Below are 22,159 nucleotides of genomic sequence, written 5' to 3'. Positions count from 1 at the left end.
GCTGCACTCATTTTCATACAAAAATGTAACACTCTGCGCAAGGATACCGTCACCATACAAGTCGACTGGAATGATGCTCGAAAAAACGGACTATGCCTTAGTGTATCAATTATTAATAGTCATGTGGAATAATAACTACAATTGCTTGAATGAAAGGGCGGCTATTCAGATCGATGATCAGTATCAACACCATGATATATTGAATCGCCATTAAATGTGTAATTGTTTGCCGCATATTTGGCTACGATCAATCGAATGAAAGTATTGATTGAACCAACATTATGCTGAAAAAATGCGACAAAAAGCGCATTCAAACACATGATGAACAATAATTAACGATGTGGGAAAAAATCAAGCACCGGTTCGGACATAGAAATATGTTTACCTAGATGTTCTATACTGTATAAATATGCAAAGCATAGACGCATACGGACGACCGTGCGACGGACGTATCACTAGAGCCATCGTTGTTTGCTATATACTGTATTCATACACACACGTCTCGCAATGCACGATCACCCGTTGATACGTTCGTCGCACGGTCGTCCGTACGCGTCTATGCTTTGCATATTTATCTTGCATATTTCTATATCCGAACCGGTGCTTGGAAAAAGAAGAGGAAAAAAACCCAACAAACATATGTAAAAAACACCTTCTTTTTTTAAAAGAAGACCTTTTTTTCTGTTTCAGTGATTGAGAGAAATTTCTAAGATCTTTTATTGTAAGGTGAGATTTTGGTTAGACAGCAGCTGCCTGATATTATCTTCAGACTTTATTACATTTTCATCACATTTAAATTCAATGGTAAAAAATTTAAAATGATAAAGTCGCTTGTACTTATTCAACCTTGACTTGTTTCGACCAATTCAAAAATTCAATCGAATTGATTTTTCGTTGACACATGTGTTTTGAATAGTGATAAAAATTAGCCCAACTTTGGGATATGTTGTAGAAACCAAGGGCATATTCATTATGTCGATTTAATAACAGGTCTGTCGCATGTGGCTAGTCGCTTTGATTTCAACAGAATTTAAATTTCTCACCATTTTCATTATGTTACTTTGGGTAATGGAGTCAAAATACCTCCCTGTGTAAAATGAACATATTTTTATATTTGGAATTCCGTTTTTGGACTTCTTTTTCACAAAAGTTGAACCAAATTACCGAGTATAATTTAAAACTTCTTGCCAAACATCGATAGAGCCTTGAATTTTTAACCATAATTTGAATAGTTTCCGACTAAATCAATTTTAAATTGGTCAAACATTTATACGCCTGATGTAATTTCACCGCTATTTTATTCCTACTTCTATCAATCATATGTGATACAAAAATTAGGCCAGGATTCAAAGCGTCTCTTTTCTCTCTTCATCAAACGTGAAATAACGAAAGAATTCGTATCCACTATTTCATATTGGAAGACTTTAATTTCATATGTTCTCTTTCTGATTGAAATTACATTCTTTTTTCCATCGGATCAATTTTTTTCGAAACATTCAATCGATTTTTACTGAGAAGTGTATGGATTACAGAGTGATATACATATATGTATAATGCGCTACAGGCTACACATTGCAATCCATTTTTCGTTACATTTGTAACCAGATATAACCGCTAGGATTATTAACTGCTACTTCTCTGAAAAATGTTCATCTTCGTTCATTTTTTGATTAAACACGAACCTGTTCCGTTCAATTTCTTTATTTTGATCCGAAAAAATGATTTAGAGTTGAGAGAAACCCATTTTATGCCGAGAAGCTTACGAAAAATTGACATTATGGTCACCTTGTGTTTTGTCAATATTTTTTCTTCCATTCAATCGACAGATCTTGATCCAACGAAATTTTTGAACGAAGAGACACAAACATATATTGTTGAAATTTTGGGAAAAAAATTCCGAACATTTTTTCAAACGTTATGTTTTCTTATGCAATATTTTTATTCAATTTTGTTGAGAGCCCAATGATGTGAATGTTTCTTCACGAAAATGTTCGCATTGAATGGAGAATTTATGTCAGAATAAGAAGTAAATCCAATTGTTTTATTAAATTTCATAAATACTGTTCATAAATACTGTTAACACACACACACACACACACGCACAGAGCAAGAGTTGAAATTATGAATTTTTTTTCAATAACTAAAACGGAAAAAATTTGAGCAAAAAAGACAAATAAAGTCGCGGGTAAAAGTGACACAACTCAGCATTAAGCAGAAAAAACATATTTTTATTTTTCTCGTTACTGTAAAAACGTAACGATTAGGTGTCTGAAGCATTATTTTGGAACATTAAAAGTACCTCAAATATGCTGCCTAATCGCTATCTCCTTCCAGAAGTGATAATAATGCAAAAAAAACGTCTTTTCCGCCCAATGCTGAGTCACTTTTGGTCGTAACATTTTTTGTTTCTTTCTTGCTCTAAGTTTTATCCGTTTCAATTATTCAATCAGTTTTGTCAGTCTATCTTTTGCTTTCATGATTATACATAGGTCAGCAAAATGAATGTAAACACTAGGGGAATATCACGCTTAAATTATTTCAAATATTTCAAAAAAATCCAATTTATCTCTAAGAATCTGTCGTATGAAATATGGTGGATATTTGTGAATACGGCGGAGTATTGTGGATTTTTGTGATTATGAATGATATTTAAATGTATTTATTCGGATTTAATGCAAAAAATCTCAAATATCTCCAAAATCCACAAAAATCTGATTTATTTATTCGAAATAATCGAAAATATGTCATACAACTAATGTTTATTTCACATATCTCAAATATCTCACAAGATTCAGGAGCGTGATATTCCCCTAGTGTAAACACGATTTAACGTAAACAACCTTATTTACTGTTGAAGCGATGAATCAGAATAATCCACTCATTTTCAAATCCAATTCCAAGTAAAACATAACGCAATTTTGATTCAACATTGGTGTAATCTAAAGAAAGAGAAACAAACTTTTTTCATTCTATTAACCTAAATACAGACTCATTTGTGATAATTTCATTGAGATGAAGGCACGGATCGACATTTTACTTTCACTTTTAGTCAATGTCAAAGTGATTTCTCGTTTGGGTGGAGCTGACAAAAAGAAGGAGCAGAAGGACATTCCAAAATATAAAAATAGAAAATAATAATTAAAAAATTGTTTCTCACATTGACAAGGAAAACAATTGAGAATACTTCAAAAAATTTTATGTTGACAATTCACCTACACGTAATGGATATCTTCTTATTTTCATGCATTTAACGAAACCATGTTTTTTTTCCTTTACAACAAAGATAAATAAATCAATTTATTGAAAACACTAATAAACGCCTTGTTTCTCCAATGTTTCGATAGATAATTGTATACCTAGCTAACTGCCATTCTCCATGTGAAATATATAATTTGGTTCCGTCCGTATCGAATAAGTGGGACGAAATCGGACGATGAAATTTCACTTAGACGGCTCTTACATCAATTGTGCTAGTCAATCCAACGCGACAAATCCCCAGCCAAACTTTCTTTCAGTATCATTTGAACACCCAATCGAAACAGACTGTGAAATCAAGCATATAATCATTTCCAGTTAACACAAAAAGTGATAAGTTCATTTTCCACTCAATTTACTTTACTTTGTTTGATGATAACTATGAATGGTTATTGAGAAACGGAATCAAGTTGTTATTTTTTCGGGAGGAAACAAGTGATTTTTCAGCAATTTTTCTAAAAAAAAACAATATATTTTTAAAAAATACTCAAGCAAAATTGGTGGTGCAGTGAAAATTAGAATTCTTCTATTTCAAAATAAAACTTTATCATTGGAAAAATTCTTCGCTAAATTGCGTGTACAAACATTCTTGAGAATGCATTTTCCGAAATTAAATTATAAGGCAACACTTATTGTGAGTGCTTGTTTGCTTGCATTTGGCATTGGATTTGGATTTTTTGCATTTCCAAAATTATTGAAGAAAATGGTCACAGGCGTAAGTAGTTTGGAATAATGTATCGTTGCTCAATTCGATTTTCGTGTCCCTTTTCCCCGTCATTTCAATGGCAAATCATGCAGCTCATAAAATAGTAACAGTCATTCCATTAAAAAGAACATAAAAATTGTGTAGTTTCTAATCTAGGGACTCTTATGTCGGTTTGGTATTCGAATTTTTATTCATCAATTCGCGCTCAGTGCCATGCATTCGCAACGCTGCCGTATGATTTCTATGTAAACATTCGCAGCATTCGCGAGAGATAAATTCCCCTAGTTTCCAATTCATAATCAATTCCAACGCATCAACTATGAATTACTAATGTGAACAAAACATATTTATCATGTTACATGATTCATGTAACTTTTTCCAAAAAAAAAAAATTATCGAAAAAGATCGCACGCAATTTAAAGAGAAACTACCTATTTTTCATATGATTTATAGCAAATAAACGTTGCACCAGGATCAACCATAAGACCTCTCTACGAAAAAGCACCGTTTTTCATTGATTTTCGTGTTCGTCTGTTTAATGTGACAAATAAAGAGGAAATAATTGAAGGAAGTGAGTGGATTTTGTGAAAACTATAAATTTTATTTCAATTTTACAATTCCAGTGGAAATATTTTAATGAAAAAAAAAAAACATTTTCTTTCCTCCTTAAAATTAATGCATAGAAAAACCAAAATTACAAGAGGTATGATTGTATTCGATTATCTTAGAAGAAATCGTCAATTTATTATTTTTGTGTGTTATCACGGATTTTATTTCATTTTAATTTCGTCTTTTCTTTTTCACTCTCTCTCTCTCTCTCTCTCTCTCTCTCTCCCTCCCTCTCCTGTTCGTACTGCTGTGTGCGGAAAAAGATTGGGCCGTATTTTTTTGAGTAAGACCGAAAAAACTGCTATCATATTTGTTTATTTTGAATCAAATTTTTTGATTTGTTCTGCTTAATCCGGATTCCATAGCTGTTTTTATCGCCATACCATTCAAAATTGATTTTAATCTATAATTGTGTAATTATAACGATAAAAATAGGGAATGGAAGGAAAAGTTTGAAATGGTTGACGATGATGCGGAGGATACGGTTACCTATCATTATCGCAATAAGTTTATATTTCGTCCAGATTTAAGTGATGGTTTAACTGGCGACGAAATCATTACAATGCCTCATCCATGTAAATATCTGTGATTTACTTATGAAATGTTCTAGTTTAAATGTTCATTTCTAAATTTCTAATTAATATTTGTGTTTTCGACATTATTTTAAACCAAAATTAGTGATAATGGGCATGCTAATGGCTGTGAACGTCGACAAACAAGCAATGCTACCAACAATTGAAGGCGTTCTTAAGAATTTGTTCCACGATCCAGCTGATGCCTTTTACACGGGACGAGTTATGGATCTTCTCTTCGATGGTGTTGGCGTTGATTGTTCATCGGATGACAAAACTACCATCGCAATTTGCATGTCATTCGATAGTAACAAAGCACTTCGCAAAATTGACGATCAACATTATGCATTCTCACTATTCGGTGGTGTAAGTAGAACAATTTGTTGATACAACAGTTTTTCTGTATACCTATATTTAAATAGGCCATCATAGAATTCAATTACTTCAATTTGAAAAGTTCAAATTCAATTATTCATTTTCAAAGAAGGACGCAAATGAGTGAATTCTCCCTTACAATATAAATGCGTAGTTCAATTCCTTCAGTAGCGACTTTCGGTGTTCTTATCACTATTTTATGTTTCGAGTTAAATCCTCCTGGTAAAGGTAAATTTAGTTCAAATTCTGTTCAATGACAGTATGCCTCGTCGAAAGTAAATAATTAAACGAATTATATATTATTAATAATACTAACACAAATCTCTACCGACGAAGTTTTAACAAAAAGGACATTTAAATATTCATCAAATTAAAATAATGTCAAAATTGATATTTTACACGTTGAACGATGGGCGTTGAGCACACTACCAACACTTCTCTTTCTTTGTATGTTAAAAATTCATATGATAGAGATCTAAATGAGAAAGACATTAGAATATCGTTTTAGGGATTAATACCTTCTGTCCGGAAAGTACCCGGAATTCATAATTTTAGCCGCTCCAGGTATAGGTATCGTGTAAAGTATTTTTTTCCTGAGTTGGTACTACCTTAACAAACATCTCAGCCAAATTTGAGCTCAATGTGTCAAGTAGTGTGGATGTGGCAAAGGTATAAGTGATACCTCCAAAGGTACACTCGGCGAATTCCTCTTTTTGCGATAAAATCAACTAAAAATGATATTTTTATAGGTAACCTGAAGCGGCTAAAATTATGAATTCCGGGTACTTTCCGGACAGAAGGTATAATAAACAATACGATTACAATTGCGTTGATGATTCTTTATCAAACGCTTTTCAGTTAATGAAAATTGAAGAATTACATAAAAATATTTGGCAATTACACCGAAATTATCAAAAAAACATTGAAAATCTTCAGTACAATAACCAATACCACTTTCGTGCAATGAAATTTTTATCATAAATCTCATTCATTCATAATGTGTATCGTACTAGGTGGGTTCACATTGTTCTTTTCTCGCCCAATTCCAATCCATCGATTAGTGAGTTTTAATTCTTCCGTTAAGATTGAATAAACCAGCTTTGGTTTCAAAAAGGCATTTACACATTCAAGCATTTTTCCCATGTTGATTATTCATCAGCCCAGTAATAATGGAAATGACATAGTCAAGTGATTGGTTTTTAGGGAAATTGATACATTGATATTAATAATTCAATTATTACGCATGAATAACCAAATTGAAAAACCATTCGATATATTGTTTTTAGACTAATTACACCGATTTGGGTGAATTCAAAGTGTACCGTGGTAAAAAGAACTATAGAGATTTAGGTCGTGTCATATCATTCAACGGTGAAACAGGTGAACAAATCGCTTTTCAATGGAATATTTAAAATATAATTTGAAAATTACTTAGTTTCTGAACTCCCCTTATTCCATAGAAATGAATGCGTGGGATGAAGATGAATGTAATACGTACGTTGGAACTGATTCAACCATTTTCCCAGCATTTATGTCCAAAGAAGAAGGTTCGTTGCTTTACAATGTTAACAAATGATTGAATGATTCGTTTTTTTTTTAAACCTTGATATCGTTAACTTTTATGATTCAACTTTGTTTTCACAGGAATTTGGGCATATGAACCGTCGATTTGTCGGTCACTTGGAGCATCGTATCGGTCTAAATCCAAATACAATGGCCTTCCAGTATTGGTCTATGAAATGGACATGGGAGAAGATATCAATATTAAGCAATGCTTCTGTCGTGACGAGGACAACTGTCCACCGAAAGGAACAATCGATTTGTTCAAATGCGGCGGCGTACCGATGATTGCCTCTTTACCTCATTTCTATTTGGCTGATCCAAAACTGCTGGAAGGAATCGATTCCGGCCTGAATCCAACCAAAGAAAAACACGGAATTTCCATGCTCTTTGAAATTGTAAGAATCATTTGATAATATGCTACATCATGTGCTCTACATCAAAACATCTAAACCACATATATATTTCTACCTTTAAACACAAATTGAATATTGAGACGTCAGAACACCTCATTTATTTGACACCCTATCAATTTCAAACAGATGACCGGTAGCCCGTTGAAAGCAGCAAAGCGTTTGCAATTCAGTTTGGAGGTGAAATCCATTCCACAAGTTGAAATGGTAAAAAATGTCCCAGATGTGATTTTCCCACTGTTTTGGGTAGAAGAAGGAGTCAGTCTGGGTCGTGAATTTACCGATAAAATGAAAAACAGCTTATTTTTGTGAGTTCTACCTTCGAAAACTTTAAATTGCTTTGACTTTTTCTATCAAACATAATTCTCTTCTTTAGAATGATAAAAATTGTCAAAGTTGTCAAGTGGCTGTGTATCGTCATCGGTGCTTTGGGAGGGTAAAATTATTATTAAATGAACTATGAATTATTAAGATTTTTTTTCTAATTCGATAATCTCCGTTCGCTTTCTTTTGATAGCATTCTGTCTGGTGTAATGATGGTTATGAGTAGCCAAAGCAACAACAAGGTTACAATGCCAAATGGCCGTTGAGGACACGTGCCCATACCCATACAACGGAGCTTTGGATTCCGTTAGACGGAGTAATTAAAAATTTATGATATCGTAATTGTTGAAAACAAACCACCGTTCTAAAAAGTAAGTGCTGCACTTACCCGAGAAGGTCGTCTCTGTCTTGTAGACATCACATCACCTCTCGAACAAATTTTTCGTTGCGTAAAGCCAGCGTCTTATAATTAATGTTCAATGAATTTTATCACACACAATTGAAATGTTCGTTTTTTTTTTTTTATTGTTTGTTGTTGTTCTGTTTCATACATTCATAACATCAGAGACCCTAAAGCACTAGAAAAATAAATAACTTCAATCTAAAACGTAAATAAATAATTTAAATAAATAAATTATCGTTGTGTTCGTAGTCGTTTAAATACACGTTACATCTAAATCTAGTTGTTTTTTTGTTGTTCTTGTTGCGAAAAAAAGCATATATTACCTATCAATTCAAATGATTTCTCTCTCATAACTACGATACATACACAAATTGGATTTTGGATTAAGACACGGACACAACGCATTTTCAATATTGTTATTTAAAAAAAACATCTGAATCTGATTAAATTTTCGGTTAATTTCTCAGGTGAGAATGATAGAAATTTCAAGGTCCATGAAATAGTTTTTTCTACCACGAATCCAATAATCAATATATAGAAAATCTAACCGTATATAATTTTATATCAGATGTTTCATGTTTGAAAAGTTTTGTTCGTGCCAACAAATGAAATTGTTTTTTTTTCATGGAATATTATACTCCACCCAGGCAGAGCATATATTTGAGTCATTATATTTTTGTCACAAAATAAATTAAATTGTTATTAAATCATTTTTTTCGTGTGTTTGTTTTTAAATATGTTAATTTATATTCTCTTAAATCTGACCCCTAGAGCATCGTTTATTGGTTCGGTTTTTGCTCCATATATTTATTGATTATCGCTACATTCTGTGTAGAGTTCTCGGCAGTTTCCACCTTGCCGACCACGTCGGCCAGCTTCATAGAATTTTTCGAAAGCATTGCCTGTTGTTCGCTCCAATACAAAGCTGGTGGCATAGCTGCAAAGATTGAATAAATTTGAAGAAAACATTAATTTAAAAAATAAATCAAAGAAAAAAATTGAGAAGGAATTAAAAAAAAGACGGCAATTCAATAAGAAGAAAAGATTGATTGACAAGAATGATTGACCGATTCATTCACTCACCTTCCCATTTGGCAGAAGATGCTGTTTCCGCCGATGTCATTGTTACATTCCGTGTTTGCTTCGCACATATACTTTTCCATGCACTTCTCCGATGCGTTGCCAGTGGTTTTTACATAACCTTTGAGCATGGTAATCGAGGCAATACCCAAATCGCTAACGCTGTCTTTTCGGCCATTTGAACGGGCGGTCAATGATCGGTGCGAGAATGATGTTTTCAATGCATCCAAAAGATTAACAACAATGTTGATGAATTCACCGGCTTGTTTGGCCATAATGTTCACTTGGTCTGGATCTTTAGCGCCCAACACACCTTGGAATACGGCAGCCAAAATGCTCTACAAAGTCGGCAAAAGTGAAAAGAATTTGATTTGTTATTCGACTCATAGCTTTTTCTTCTATTCAAATTGAATACAAATATTTCGAATGAGAAAACAAACCTGCATTGGTGACACATTGCCATTGTCAACTTTGTCGATACCATCGGCACCACCGCCGCCTCCTCCTAAAAGAGTGGTAATGATTTTCAAACCTATAAAAAAGACAGAAGCACTTTTAGAAAAACCCAAACATCGAGCTCAAGCGACGTAAATGCCCAAAGAAAGTAAAACAGAAAATAAAATCGAGATCTGGCACAACAAAAGAGATAATTTTTTTTCCAGTATCCAGCGCAAAATGAAAGTTTTGCCAAAAACATTTGAAGCTCATGAAGAAAATAAAAACGATCTAAATATGTTTACGCCGCGCACACAGAAAAAAGAAAGAAAAGAGAAAAAAGCGAGTTAAGCGTTTGTAATCGATTTTAATTGAATGAAACGCACTTTGAGAATGTTGCCATTTGCGTTTTGTGCGGCAGCATGGAAATTTCGTGAGAATAAATAATTGAATTCCCTCGCATTGGGTCGAAAATGAGAGAAGAGTTTCACTAAAATTCAGCAGCAGCCGCAGCATCGTTTGTTCGTAATTAAATTGCTCGTCGTTATTCTTTCTTGTGCTTGTTTGTCTGCGGTTCACATACGTTTCTTACTCTTTCTCTCTCTCTCTCTCTCTCTCTCTCTCTCTCTCTCTCTCTCTCTCTCTCTCTCTCTCTCTCTTTCTCTCTCTCTCTCTCCCTGCGTTTTTTCTTTCTTTCTGTTTGGATGATCGTTTGCTGTATGAATTATGAAGATAGATTGCCATCGCTGGCAGACATTTGTAATGACTCTCTTAATGGTTGCTTTGTTTTTTTTCTTGTCTTTCATATTATTTGGTTGTTGAATGAATAATAAGCGTACGAGAAACGAATATGTGTCACATGAATAGAATTTAAAAATGTTTGCTGGAATTCTTTAAGTGGTAAACGGTCTAACTTGCTTGGATTAACCGTTGTTTCTCTCTTTTCGTTCACAAAAACAACAACCCGTGTGAAAACGAATTCACAAATCGTACAGCGATTGAGATGGTATGCAGGTGGGTATGGTTAAAATCTCTACTGTTTTGTTTTTTGCATGGTGGATCGATATGGTCGATGGTAACGGGTAAGCAAGTCGTGATCAACGTTTTAGTGAAAACGAAAGAAATGTGTTCAAGTGAAAAGAACGACGAGGCGAACGAATACCAGAATAAAATAAACAATTTGGCAGCGAAACGAGACGAAATTCGTTCGAAGACGGTAATGCTTTAACGTATTTTCCGCATGTCGACAATAACCAATGAATATATTTGAGCGCGGGCGCGACCGAGAAATTCGGTTCTTTCGTGATCGAAGCATTCGAATTGATTTTGTGCAAACAATCTGCGCCCAAAGTAGCGCATCGCACAAGAACAAATACCATGGTACGTACACACGTATTCAAATGACACAGATAGCGGTTACTTGATATGTGGATACACATGAAACGCCTAAACGCTACTTTGAAATTTGATACTAACAATTTCAATTATCACTTCATTTCGCGGAGTTCTTTATTGTGGGAAAAGCGTAGTTTAGGAGAGCAAGAAAAAAAAAACAGGTCAAGTCATCCACTAAAACTTGGCGCTTTGGATCGAATTTCGTTGACAATTTCCATTCGTTCCTCTCTTGATACGCATCGCATAGAACCGTAAAATACTGGAATAATAACATACGAGCTCATACCATTGCATTTTACAAACCAGACAGAGCAAAAGCACGGCACCGTTACCATTTACCACTTTTCATGTACCGTATGTTTAACTCTTTTATCGAGTATGACTTATTAACACTTTGATGTGCTATTTTTCCTCGACTTCGGTTTTCATTCATAAAGCGAATCGTCGGCTCTGGCGGGATAACAAGAGTTTAATCGATCACTACGCAAACTGCAATTTGTTTTGTATGCATAAGCGTGGTGGTCGTAGTCGTGGTGCAATCGGTCGATGCTCCAATTTTTATTCAAAAGAAGAAGAAGAAATAAAATCAGTCATCGTTTAGTTTCAGTGTGTGAGCGTGTCTAAAAAGCGGTTTATTCACATAATATTGTGTGCGCTTCGGGGAATTTACTTTTAGAACCTGTTTCTATGCCATTCTTCGATACGCAGAACGGTTATTTTGTTTAGTTTTCTTGTGCACAGCCGTAGGGCAAGAGCACAGCTCACACAAAACCTGTATGAGCGCCAATGCAATCTCAAATTTGCGGAAAAAGAAATCGGTTCAATAAATATCAAGTATGCATACGTACCAGCTGCAATTACATTGGTCCATGGTGAGGCTGGAATGCCGTTGCCATCTGAATCATCCGATGATTTGGTTGGAGCGAACAGGTTATTGTTGGCAAGGAACATTTGCATCAACGATCCAACCATGTTGGTCCATGAGAATGCACCGTTGCCATCGATTTGATTCGTTTGAATATCGGTATCGATGTCATCGAGCGACACTTTTTTCAATGCATTTGGTTTTTCGGCAAATTTACGGATTTGCTGTTGCTGTTGTTGCTGTTGCTGCTGCTGTTGCAATTGTTGGTATTGTGGTGGACTATGAACTTGGTAGTGTTGTACACGTGGCTGAGGTTGTTGCTGTCGCAAATATTGATATTGCTGGTATTCCGCTTGCTGTTGAGCAGTTTGCGGTATATACTGACCGGCTGTGTGACTCGGTGTGGATTGTGGGTATCCATAAACTAATGTGCTCATTAAGAGTGAAAGTAGCACCCAACCGTTGACTATTTTGTGATTCATCTTGTCTGTTTTTGGGTTGAACAAATTGAAAAACGAAAGAAAAAAAAAATCAAAAAATGAAATAAAGTGAAATATTTCCAATGAAAACGATTCTTCATTGTGAAATGTGTTAAAAGCAATCTATTTGGTTAAAAAAATAATTCAAAATGCCATCGGAATGCGAAAAAAGATGTGTGAGCAATGGAAAAAGCAACAGCAATTGGGCAATCATGTCATTGGAATAGAAAAGAAAGTAAATTGGATGAGCATCCGAACGCAACAACGCATCCATTGCATAATAGATAATCGAACGTCTTGTTTCGGTTTTTACGTGACGGATGTGGCTGCAGCCGAATAAACATCCGGCTCAATCTACGCGATTTTGTAATCCGTTGCATTCTTTCGCCGTTTTTTCCTTCTTCTTTCATTTTTATTTCTAAATCAAGACCTTCAACGTGTTTGTTTAAAATGGTCGATTTGTCAACGACAGCAATTAACGTTTCCCTTGCATTTCCTTCATTTGGTCATGACTTCGAGTTGAATGCTTGCCCTGTGTCACCTCAAATTTAGAGGGCAGACGAGTAGAATAAAACTAGTAAAATCGCGCAAATCGTCAGCACTCGCTCTAATGAATGAAGAAGATTTATGTGTAATTTGCGAAAATTACACAAAACATTCGAAGTCATTACGAGGCGACTCATTTTCAGTCCGTTTCAGTCATTTAAAAAACTTTAAACTTGAAACTGTTCATGATCATCAAAGTCTTGAGTGCTATTGTTAATAAGTCCATAAAGTCTAACAACCTAAAACCGATATATGCGTGGAAAATATACATCCATTTTCTAAATATACTCTAGTCTTTCAAGATAAAAAAGAATCTCAATAGGAACATTCACTTTATGCGTTTATCTCGATGGCATCGATGGTGGAATCTCGAAGAAAAAAACCGCTTTTTTTCATATCAATCGTGTTTTTTCTTCTTCTGTATTTATGGAAATGAATTTTTCGTCTCTTCTAGCACACCTCATTTCAATTTTCATGCATTGTTCATCTGTGTGTGTGTCGGTGTGTTATCTTGTTTCTCCTTCCATTCCATGGCGCGGATCGAAACAAACAAAAAATGCCAATGAATTTCTCTTCAGTTTGGTTCACATGTTTACTTTGTCTTTCTCCCGTGCACACGGAACGAAGCAATTATCGGCGCATATTCTTTCATATTATGAAAGAAGAAGAAAAAAAATTTACACACAAACCTGACGCCAATTTGAATATCGTGTGTATCAGGTACGAAGAATTCAAAAGAATTTAGGTCAAATCACATTATCCGTGTGTATTGAATATAAATATAAAATCAACACATGATCAAAATATAAATAATGTATAAGAATATTTTTTTTTTCGATCGATCGACCGCCATAAAAGGCGTTATGATGGCAGAAGTGCTATCGAAAATGATGTCGATTGGGAATTATGTTCGACTGAATTGTCTTTTGGTATGTTTTGACTGATCGACAACGGTCTGAAATGACGACAAACACGATAAAGACGACGAACACGATTAAGACGATGATGGCTTTACCGAATCGGTTCAATGGGTTTTTATTACGATGCAACACGAAAAACAGAGAAGACGAACACTTGTCGCACAAGCAAAATGGAAATGGTGAATATATTGGCAAAGAGAAAACAGAAAACAATCATAATTTCTGGGCCATCGTTTCATCGTTATTATCGTGGATCCGTGACAAAAGCGCCATAATTTGAGCAATATGCGCTTTTTGGTTCTCGAACAAACACACACAGTTACACACAGTTACACACACACACACACAAAAGAGAAGAAATAACTTTCATTTTGTCAAATATATCAATCAAATCACAGAGAAAATCTAATTGCTGTTTGCTTGCTGTCGTCTTCGCTAGCGAAAACGTCTATCATGAAGCCAAGCACACTGAATCGAAGAAGATATGTGATGATTCCACAGGTGAATATGATTGGTATTTTCAGGTATTTCACATTCGAAACGATTCAAATGCCATCACACAAGCACATACACACATATGAAGCAGCAATTTTTCTTATCTCCGAGAATGCAAACCACCGGCATGAATAGATCAAACTTTTCGAGAGAAAAAAAAACAACAGAATGAACACCGCGTTGATCTTCTCCAGATGATAATACTTCATCGTTTTTCTTCAACTTTTTCTTTCAATTTCTTTCTTGACGGTTTCACTTCTTTAATTAAATCTGAACAATTTGTCGTAGATTTTTTTGCGCCACTGCGTTTCACAGTCTATTATTATTATGGATCGCTTCGGTTTTAATCCTCTTTTTTTCATTCGATGGTTTTACTCATTCTTTTGCTTCTTTCTTTTGATCGTCGATAATGGCGCGGAGAGTGGCTTACCTGAGATTTTCTGTGATTTTATTTAAGGTATAAAACACTGTGAATATTCACTTGATTGAATTGTTCACCAGTTCAATTCTTTATTTTTAAAATGATTTCTGCTTTTATCTGATCTCTATGCACTACTAAAAAAATGAACACGAATAAGCCATGCGCGTCTTTTCACTCGGAGAACGAATTCATATCTGAAATTAAATTTACCTTGAACTTCGCTTTATATACGATGACCCACTTCTTTGTGTGCACCGTGCGCGCTTTGTGTGTGCGATTTGAGGTGAAGCGACTTTATACCAACCAAAGCTCATGCTTCTTTTTTATTCATTCTCTCCTACCTTTCTCTCTGTGCATACGGCTTTGGTGTTTAGCTTTACCGTTCCGTCTTGAGCTGCGTGCGCATTTTGTTGCTAATGCTTAGTCTTCTGTATGGTTTGTTTCTCCATCTTCTTCTTCTATTTCATTTTTTTTCTTCTTCATACGTTCAACAACAGAAAAAATCGTTACGACTCGATGTTGTATGCTTCATGTGTACGAAACGAAAATATGCGTTGTTAACGAAGGAAAGCATTCATGAAGGTGTGATACGGTTGACAATTTATGCGACTTGTACCACACATTCTGTGCAACGTTTAGTGTCGTACGTCAGCCGATGGTCATCTGTTGGATACAATGCGCACTGTTCATTTCTCTGAGCCAGAGCCAAGAAGACGGTGCGCAAATCCGCTTCTCTGTGCACACGGACACACTCAGTTTACAGACTCATATTCAAATGAGATCTCGATGGTTATTGAAAATTACAGGGGTGATTAAATGGCCGTTTTAGTAAAAGTATTCATTTCATACTAATGACGTGAGATTTGTGGGTATTTCGCGATTAGCCAACATTGCATTGAAAATGCTACTACACGCTTTAGAAAGAGGCGATTAGTTTTCGTTTGTTGTTGAATCGTTGTTGCGTTTTTTTTTCTCAATGTAGCCGTTGTTGTTGTTATTTGTATTTGACCGCAAATAGATTCAATTTGAGTCATTCAATTACGGAGAGAAAGCAATGAATCGGATTTATGAACACTCAAAAAGTCAAGTGAAATGATGGAATTTCGCATAACATTTTTCTTCAAACAACTCTATTGTCAATATGAAGTTGAAAAGATGAAAGAGTTTTATTGATATTTTTCTGTGGAATATTCAACTCGTCAAAATTTTGTAACAATCTCAAAGATGGTATATTTTATTAAAGAGTTGTGAACGGCTTCCATTTTTCATTAAGAATGCAAAAGTGGTGTATTGGGCTAAAGCCGTTATACCCGGTATGTTTTATAACAGCCACGACAAATGACGAAAAGTTCCACTGAAGAAAGAAATGTGCCCGAAACGAAACTAGAATGTTTCCGATTCAACTTCACACCTAGTTTTGTCGCTTAAATTTTCGCGTTTGTTTCGTCGACGCATCGCAAATGAACGATGAGAAGTGGAATATAATGATAATTCAGTGCAAAGAAAATGTAAAAATTGGCACGAGCAATTTTATATTCTGATTCCGTATACATTCACGACTGAACTCTGAACACCAATTACGAACCAGAATTGGATTTATTTCTTTTCTTTTCTGTTCCACAACAAAGACGTATGCATCAATATGGTGAAATGTAATTTGAACACATTGAGCGGTTCATTGTTGAGTGAGACGAATTGCGATGCCGACGAAGAACCAGATACACTGGTTGTGATAAGCAGCCGCGGCACATGATAATTATTCGAAATCATGATTTTATGAATGAATGAGCGACGACATTTTGTAATTCAGTCATACGGCAACTAGATCAAAAATTATACCGAAACCGTTACGAGACGCAAAGCTATGAATGGTTTCTGTTTAAAACAATCTGGAAGCGTTGGCACAAAAGAAATGATAACTTTGCGGGCCGACAATCAAATGGAAATCGCAATTATTTGCGGCTAAGAAGGTAAACAATGAACAAGTACCGGTTATGATGGCCAGTGAATTAGTTTCGCGAACAATCGCTAATTCAAACCGTACAGATGATCAATCCATTTCTCTTTGACGTGTGCATATATGGAAAATCTAGTGTGCGATGGAAAATTTCAACCGTCCAAACATCCAACCAACCGATCGATATGTTCTATTAAAATTGGGCCATTCTGGTCAATGCAAAAATTAATCAGAGCCATTGATTTACCATTCGGAAATATCGATTGAAACACACGAATTGTGAAGCAATGAATGTGTGTCAATGCGTCATTAGTGGCGATGTCACAAGACCATGACAGAAAACAAAAATGGAAGTACATATGCTTGAATAAAAATGTTTTTAATAAATATTCGTGGTCGCGTATACTTTGATTGTCCATTGACGAATTGATGAAACTTTCATTTTACATTTTGATTCGATCGATGAACACATACAGTAATTCCGGCGGAATATTGCGCGATGTGACAAAGTGAAGCAAACGCACGGCATTAAAACAACGCAAGAGTATGTAAGTCAAAATTAATTGGTTTGTTGTTCGATGTGAATAAATCACGAATCGAAATTCACATTCGAAACATCGAACCAACGCAAATGGGAATGTGAATGACCGACACGAATGCATAAACCTGCCGAAATAAACATATCACAAGATCGCTGTGTGCTTCTCGATTTCTTTTCTCTGTAATTTCACTTCTTCCGCTGTCGTCGACTACACACACACACACTCCATCCAATTTTCGTTTTACTGTTGTTTTCTATTCAACAATTTGTTTTTTTTTCTATGCGCTTTCGGTCACTTGGCACTCTCTTTCTGGTGCGCTTGTGATCGGGAGATAATTGTGTATGATCTGTTACTGTGCAGAACATGAGATCATGTAAAATGGGACTTGAATTCATCGTACAAGCAACAAATGATGATATTCTAGCCACAATACGGCACAATGATGAATAAATTGAAGCTCGTCATTCACATGAAAAATGGCAATTTATTTAAACGAACTAAAGTGAACAATAAGACCGATCTGATAATGAAGATGTTATGATTATTATCGATTCCATTGTTTTGGTTGTAAATAATAATGGGAAATGGTGGCGCATACGCCGGCGGTTAAAAAACATATCATATCCATGCAAGTACCGATGTATGCGAGCGAGTAGCGCATACTTGATTTTACCGTTCAAACGGAATATCTCTTCGATTCCACAACTCCATTTCTGGTATAGACATTCGTAATGCGAATTTCGCATCTCATTGGAGTTTCGAAACGCACAATTTGCTTTGGATGCAACGTTTTTTTTCTTCCTATTGCACATGGCAACAGTAATGCATATGCAACTGTAGATGCGCCTTGACTGAGCTTCAATATCACGTGCATTCGCTTACACATTTTGTGTTTTTTTTTATTTGTTCGTTTGTTTGTTCAAACTTATTAATTGAGAAAACGTATTCTTTCCGCTTCAATTGGATTTAGGTTAATGACTTTCTTTCTTGTGTACCACTTGATAATTTTCGGTATTGCTACCTACTAAGGGAACAGCGCTAACAACATAAAGGCATGTCGATTGCTGAAATGCATGGAACCAACAAACGAACCATTGCTTGCTTGTGGTGCAGTTCGCGAGTACTCACGCTGCAAATGTTTCAATTGTTGTAAGCACCAATGTTTTGCTACAAGTTCATCGAACAGTGGTGCAATGGAGGAAAAAAATGATGATGATTATGATGATGATAATGACTGGGTTTTCTCACATCCGGTTCGGTCGGATAGATGCGCTTCATATTTTCATGCACATTTTATTCGGAACGAAGCACAGTTTTTTTTTTTGGTAGATACCAATTCAAGCCGATTCTCTTGTGAAATGGTTGAAATTTCAAAGAATTCTACAAAGAACGTATTATTTCCAGTCGATTGCGAATCTGACGATGACGAAAATGTTCATTTCCACCGGATCCATTCAGACGTTGTGCTAAATCTTCGGTGAACATTTTGTTACCATTGTTGATTGTACAATTTTCAGCCATCAATTTATCATTACGAACAGTAAACGTCATGGGTATATTGAAAGAAACTTGGAAAAAAGAGGCGAGACGCTTTTTAAGAGTTTCATTGAAATTTTTTCTGTAAACGGTTCGATTTGGAGTGGCCAGGTACCGAGTGTATGGAAATGAATAAGTTGTGTTTAAACGCTCGATTGAATCTCAACTTTTCTCTGCTCTTTTTTTCCATTTTCATTCCGTGGCTTTCTTCTGTTTGCTTTGCGGCCGCACCATATCAATTGCCACTCTTTATGACGAACGATTTCAATTGAAAATTCTTCTCTTTTTTTCGGCCGGTTTTGTAATTGTAATAAAATGTGTTTCGTGGGCTCTATCCCGACAAAACAAAACACGTTGAATAATCTTTATATCGGCCAGTGCGTACAAGATGATTGAGTTTACAATGGAAATGATGAAAAGTACACCGAAAAAAGGCACCGAATGTAGCGTGTAAATTGCAATTGTTTGGCTCATTTTAAATGTTTTGATGTTAAACATTGGCTCTTTTTAACACGTGCACCGACATATTTATTTATTTTTTTGTTTCTTTCTATTTCGTATGTGCATATCAATGAGATACACACAAAAACTGTCTGCTTTCCATTTGTGTTGAGTTGTTGAATCGCTTGTGCTAAAAAAAAACAAAGTACAACCGAGAAACGGGTGCGACGGCCATAAAACATTCAGTGTTATCGACACGAATGGTTTTTTTCTCTCTCCTTCAAGTCAAGTGACTTCAGAAAGTAGAAAGAAAGAGGGTTAGAGTCCTATTTTAACAACAATGTAACGTCTTCTTTTGCTACAACAACCTTCGTTGGTAATTTTCCAATGTACTTGTTGTTCAAATATCCTTTGCTACGTTGTCCACGTGTTTTTGTTTTTGGCTTATTTTCTTATCCAGTGTTCAAGAGAAAATGACTACGTCGACAACTCATCAAAAATTCCGAGTATTTTTTTTCACTCAAATTGCACACACAGAGAGAGAGATTAAAAATCTGCACGACGAATGTGTCAGTAATTTGTTCACCGATTATTATTATGATGTCTAATTATGACGTGGAATGCACACACACAGAGAGAGAGAGTGTAAGAAAAAAGAGAAAGAATTTAGCGAGTTAGTGAGAAATATGGAATTTGGATTTCGCAGCAAAACTAGATCATATCGACGAGATGAGAGAGCGAGTGTATACATATTCGTGTGATGCACAAAGTTCCATCGAGAGTTTCGATATGTATGGGCTGTTTTTTTTTCTCTATAGATATCTGCCCATTTCGAAACGAATTAACCGTATTGCATTGACTTTCTTTTTATTACATTTTATAACTATGGCTATGATGTTTTGCTGTTGCTGCTGCACATTTTTTTTCCATTGTTATAGCTCACAAATTATTTCTATTTGCATTGATAAATATGATTTATACTTGGTAAATTGTTGCTTACCTCGTGAAATTTGTAATCGCTTTTGCACGCAAAAGTAAGAAGTCGAAGAAACGAAAAAAAATATATTAGATTTTCCCCACACACAAACACTCACACTCCACACGCTCTTGGAACTGAATGTGCCTCTAATCAAATGGCAACACAGATGGTCAGTGTTGAAGAAGACGAAGAAAAAAAACCAACGATATGGTATTCCAATTCCAAAGAAAAAATCCGTTAAATGTTCTATTTTTCTGTGTATCGTCTTTCTGTGTAAATTTATTTTTTCGTTTATCACCTCTTCTCTCTCACTTTGTGTATATTTAAAATTGTATCAAATGTATCACGTTTAGAAGTAGACGACGCAAAGAAAATTATCTTGCTTTAATGTAATATTCAATTTTCAGCACTGTGTGTAAAAGCACTTGCAAAACGTACGTACGTATCTTTTCACTTCAAAAACAATTTCATATCTGAAATTAAACTTACCTTGAACTTCGCTTTATATACGATGACCCACTTCTCGTTACTGCTGCTGCTGCCGCTGCTGCTGCTTTGCGGATCGGTGTGGTAAATTTCGGTGAGTACGGTCTAGATGCATCTCGCTCATACCCGTACAATTGATGTACCTACCTGTCCGACTAGGTTGTCGATCGGTGTTTCTCTTTACCGTTTCGGTCTTTCTTCACTTGCGAACGCACATTTCGATGTTTCTTTACTTTACTTTGAGAAAACATTATTTCCAATCATACGCAAAGAAATGCTGATGTGCGCACAATCAAGAAAGCCATGCATAGCCGTAAGACCATTTCTATCTGTGTACGCAATATACCGATCGCTTTTCGAATCGACTTTAGCGCTACGCTACATACACTTTTCCAGAAGAAGAAGAAGAAGAAGAACCTCTCGGTCGTAATTGATGTCCCATCCTTCGTGTGTGATTGAAAATGAGAATGCAACAGCTTGATGTGCTTCAGCCATTTACAACGTTGTTCCGTTCAACACCGGTCAAAATGATTTCTGCCTTTGTTCTGACGAAACTGGATTTAAAACCGAAGAAAGAAAAAATCGAAACCAAATGGCAACGCGATTTCCAAAATGACAATCCGTTTAGTGACTGGATACGCGCGTTCAATGTCAATTGAAGCTGTTGACCGAAAATGAATTAAAGAAGAAGAAAAAAGAACAGGAAAGAAAAGAATGAGTTTTGCGAATAAAAAAATGAATAATATTCTTGACCTTTAAAGACACACAAACATAAAGAAGAAGAAGAAGAAGTAGAAGAAGGTGAAGTTGTCCATTCATAGCAGCAGCAGCATAAACCAATTGAATACCAATTTTTGAAATTGTGTGCGTCATATCACATTCGAGCAATCATCTAATCAACGATTCGATAAATGCAACTCTCCGGCCGTACGCGCCGATTCATTCATCGAAATTCTTTTTAGTTAAAGTTCAAATTGAGCTATAATTGATAAATAATGGAGTATTTCACTTAAAGCATTCATTCAGCCCATTGTTATGAAGCTAAATTACATTGGACGTTTAAAATAATAATGTCAGTGTTTCACTCTTTGGCTCTCATTCTCTTTCGGTTTTCCGCTAGCAAAGAATATACATATGGATTATGCGGATGCTGTAAGCTTTTAAATCTTGTACGAATCGCGGCGTTCAATGCTTATTATAATTTGGTTTTGTTCCCTAGCTTGCCTAAATGGCCAAGAAGATATCGAAACAAAAATAAAATAGAAAGCATGAAACAATAATTTTGAATGACAAGAAAAAAAAACACATTACCGAAAAAAAATTCGAAATCTGCTCTTTTCTGTTCATTGTGTACTTTCATAATGA

General features: G+C 35.4%; 2 protein-coding genes across 3 annotated transcripts; one reads left to right on the top strand and one right to left on the bottom strand.

Annotated features, from left to right (window-relative positions):
- The first annotated feature begins 3,541 nt into the window (after positions 1-3,541).
- LOC129567082 (sensory neuron membrane protein 1-like) lies at positions 3,542-8,188 on the top strand. Its single transcript, XM_055443646.1, has 12 exons — positions 3,542-3,970; positions 4,415-4,532; positions 4,645-4,664; positions 4,834-4,853; positions 5,006-5,145; positions 5,249-5,508; positions 6,804-6,897; positions 6,978-7,064; positions 7,162-7,475; positions 7,620-7,798; positions 7,867-7,926; positions 8,008-8,188. Exons 1-12 carry the CDS (start codon positions 3,851-3,853, stop codon positions 8,078-8,080), a joined length of 1,485 nt encoding a protein of 494 aa, XP_055299621.1. The 5' UTR covers positions 3,542-3,850; the 3' UTR covers positions 8,081-8,188.
- Positions 8,189-8,792: 604 nt separating this feature from the next.
- LOC129567086 (uncharacterized) lies at positions 8,793-20,739 on the bottom strand. 2 transcript variants are annotated; one of them, XM_055443668.1, is made up of 5 exons: positions 20,330-20,739; positions 11,976-12,479; positions 9,738-9,829; positions 9,301-9,635; positions 8,793-9,154 (listed from the first exon to the last, which is right to left on the bottom strand). In XM_055443668.1, exons 2-5 carry the CDS (start codon positions 12,472-12,474, stop codon positions 9,025-9,027), a joined length of 1,056 nt encoding a protein of 351 aa, XP_055299643.1. In that variant the 5' UTR covers positions 12,475-12,479; positions 20,330-20,739; the 3' UTR covers positions 8,793-9,024. The 2 variants fall into 2 exon arrangements, with proteins under 2 accessions (XP_055299643.1, XP_055299634.1); XM_055443659.1 differs by lacking the exon at positions 20,330-20,739 and adding an exon at positions 14,863-15,024.
- Between the last annotated feature and the right edge of the window lie 1,420 nt (positions 20,740-22,159).

The sequence above is a fragment of the Sitodiplosis mosellana genome, unplaced genomic scaffold (assembly GCF_009176505.1).
Source record: "Sitodiplosis mosellana isolate CC-2019 unplaced genomic scaffold, AAFC_SMos_1.0 Smas_scaffold_1, whole genome shotgun sequence".
In the NCBI taxonomy this organism is placed as follows: domain Eukaryota; kingdom Metazoa; phylum Arthropoda; class Insecta; order Diptera; family Cecidomyiidae; genus Sitodiplosis; species Sitodiplosis mosellana.
Note: the sequence above shows the minus strand (reverse complement) of the source record. Positions and strands in the feature narration are given on the sequence as shown.

Coding starts and splice junctions, on each gene's coding strand:
- LOC129567082 (XM_055443646.1), top strand. CDS start 3,851: ATGCATTTTCCGAAATTAAATTATAAGGCAACACTTATTGTGAGTGCT. Junction 5,509..6,803: donor CATTCTCACTATTCGGTGGT/GTAAGTAGAACA, acceptor TATTGTTTTTAG/ACTAATTACACCGATTTGGG. Junction 7,927..8,007: donor GTCATCGGTGCTTTGGGAGG/GTAAAATTATTA, acceptor TTCTTTTGATAG/CATTCTGTCTGGTGTAATGA.
- LOC129567086 (XM_055443668.1), bottom strand. CDS start 12,474: ATGAATCACAAAATAGTCAACGGTTGGGTGCTACTTTCACTCTTAATG. Junction 9,830..11,975: donor GACCAATGTAATTGCAGCTG/GTACGTATGCAT, acceptor TCTTTTTTATAG/GTTTGAAAATCATTACCACT. Junction 9,155..9,300: donor ATCTTCTGCCAAATGGGAAG/GTGAGTGAATGA, acceptor CAATCTTTGCAG/CTATGCCACCAGCTTTGTAT.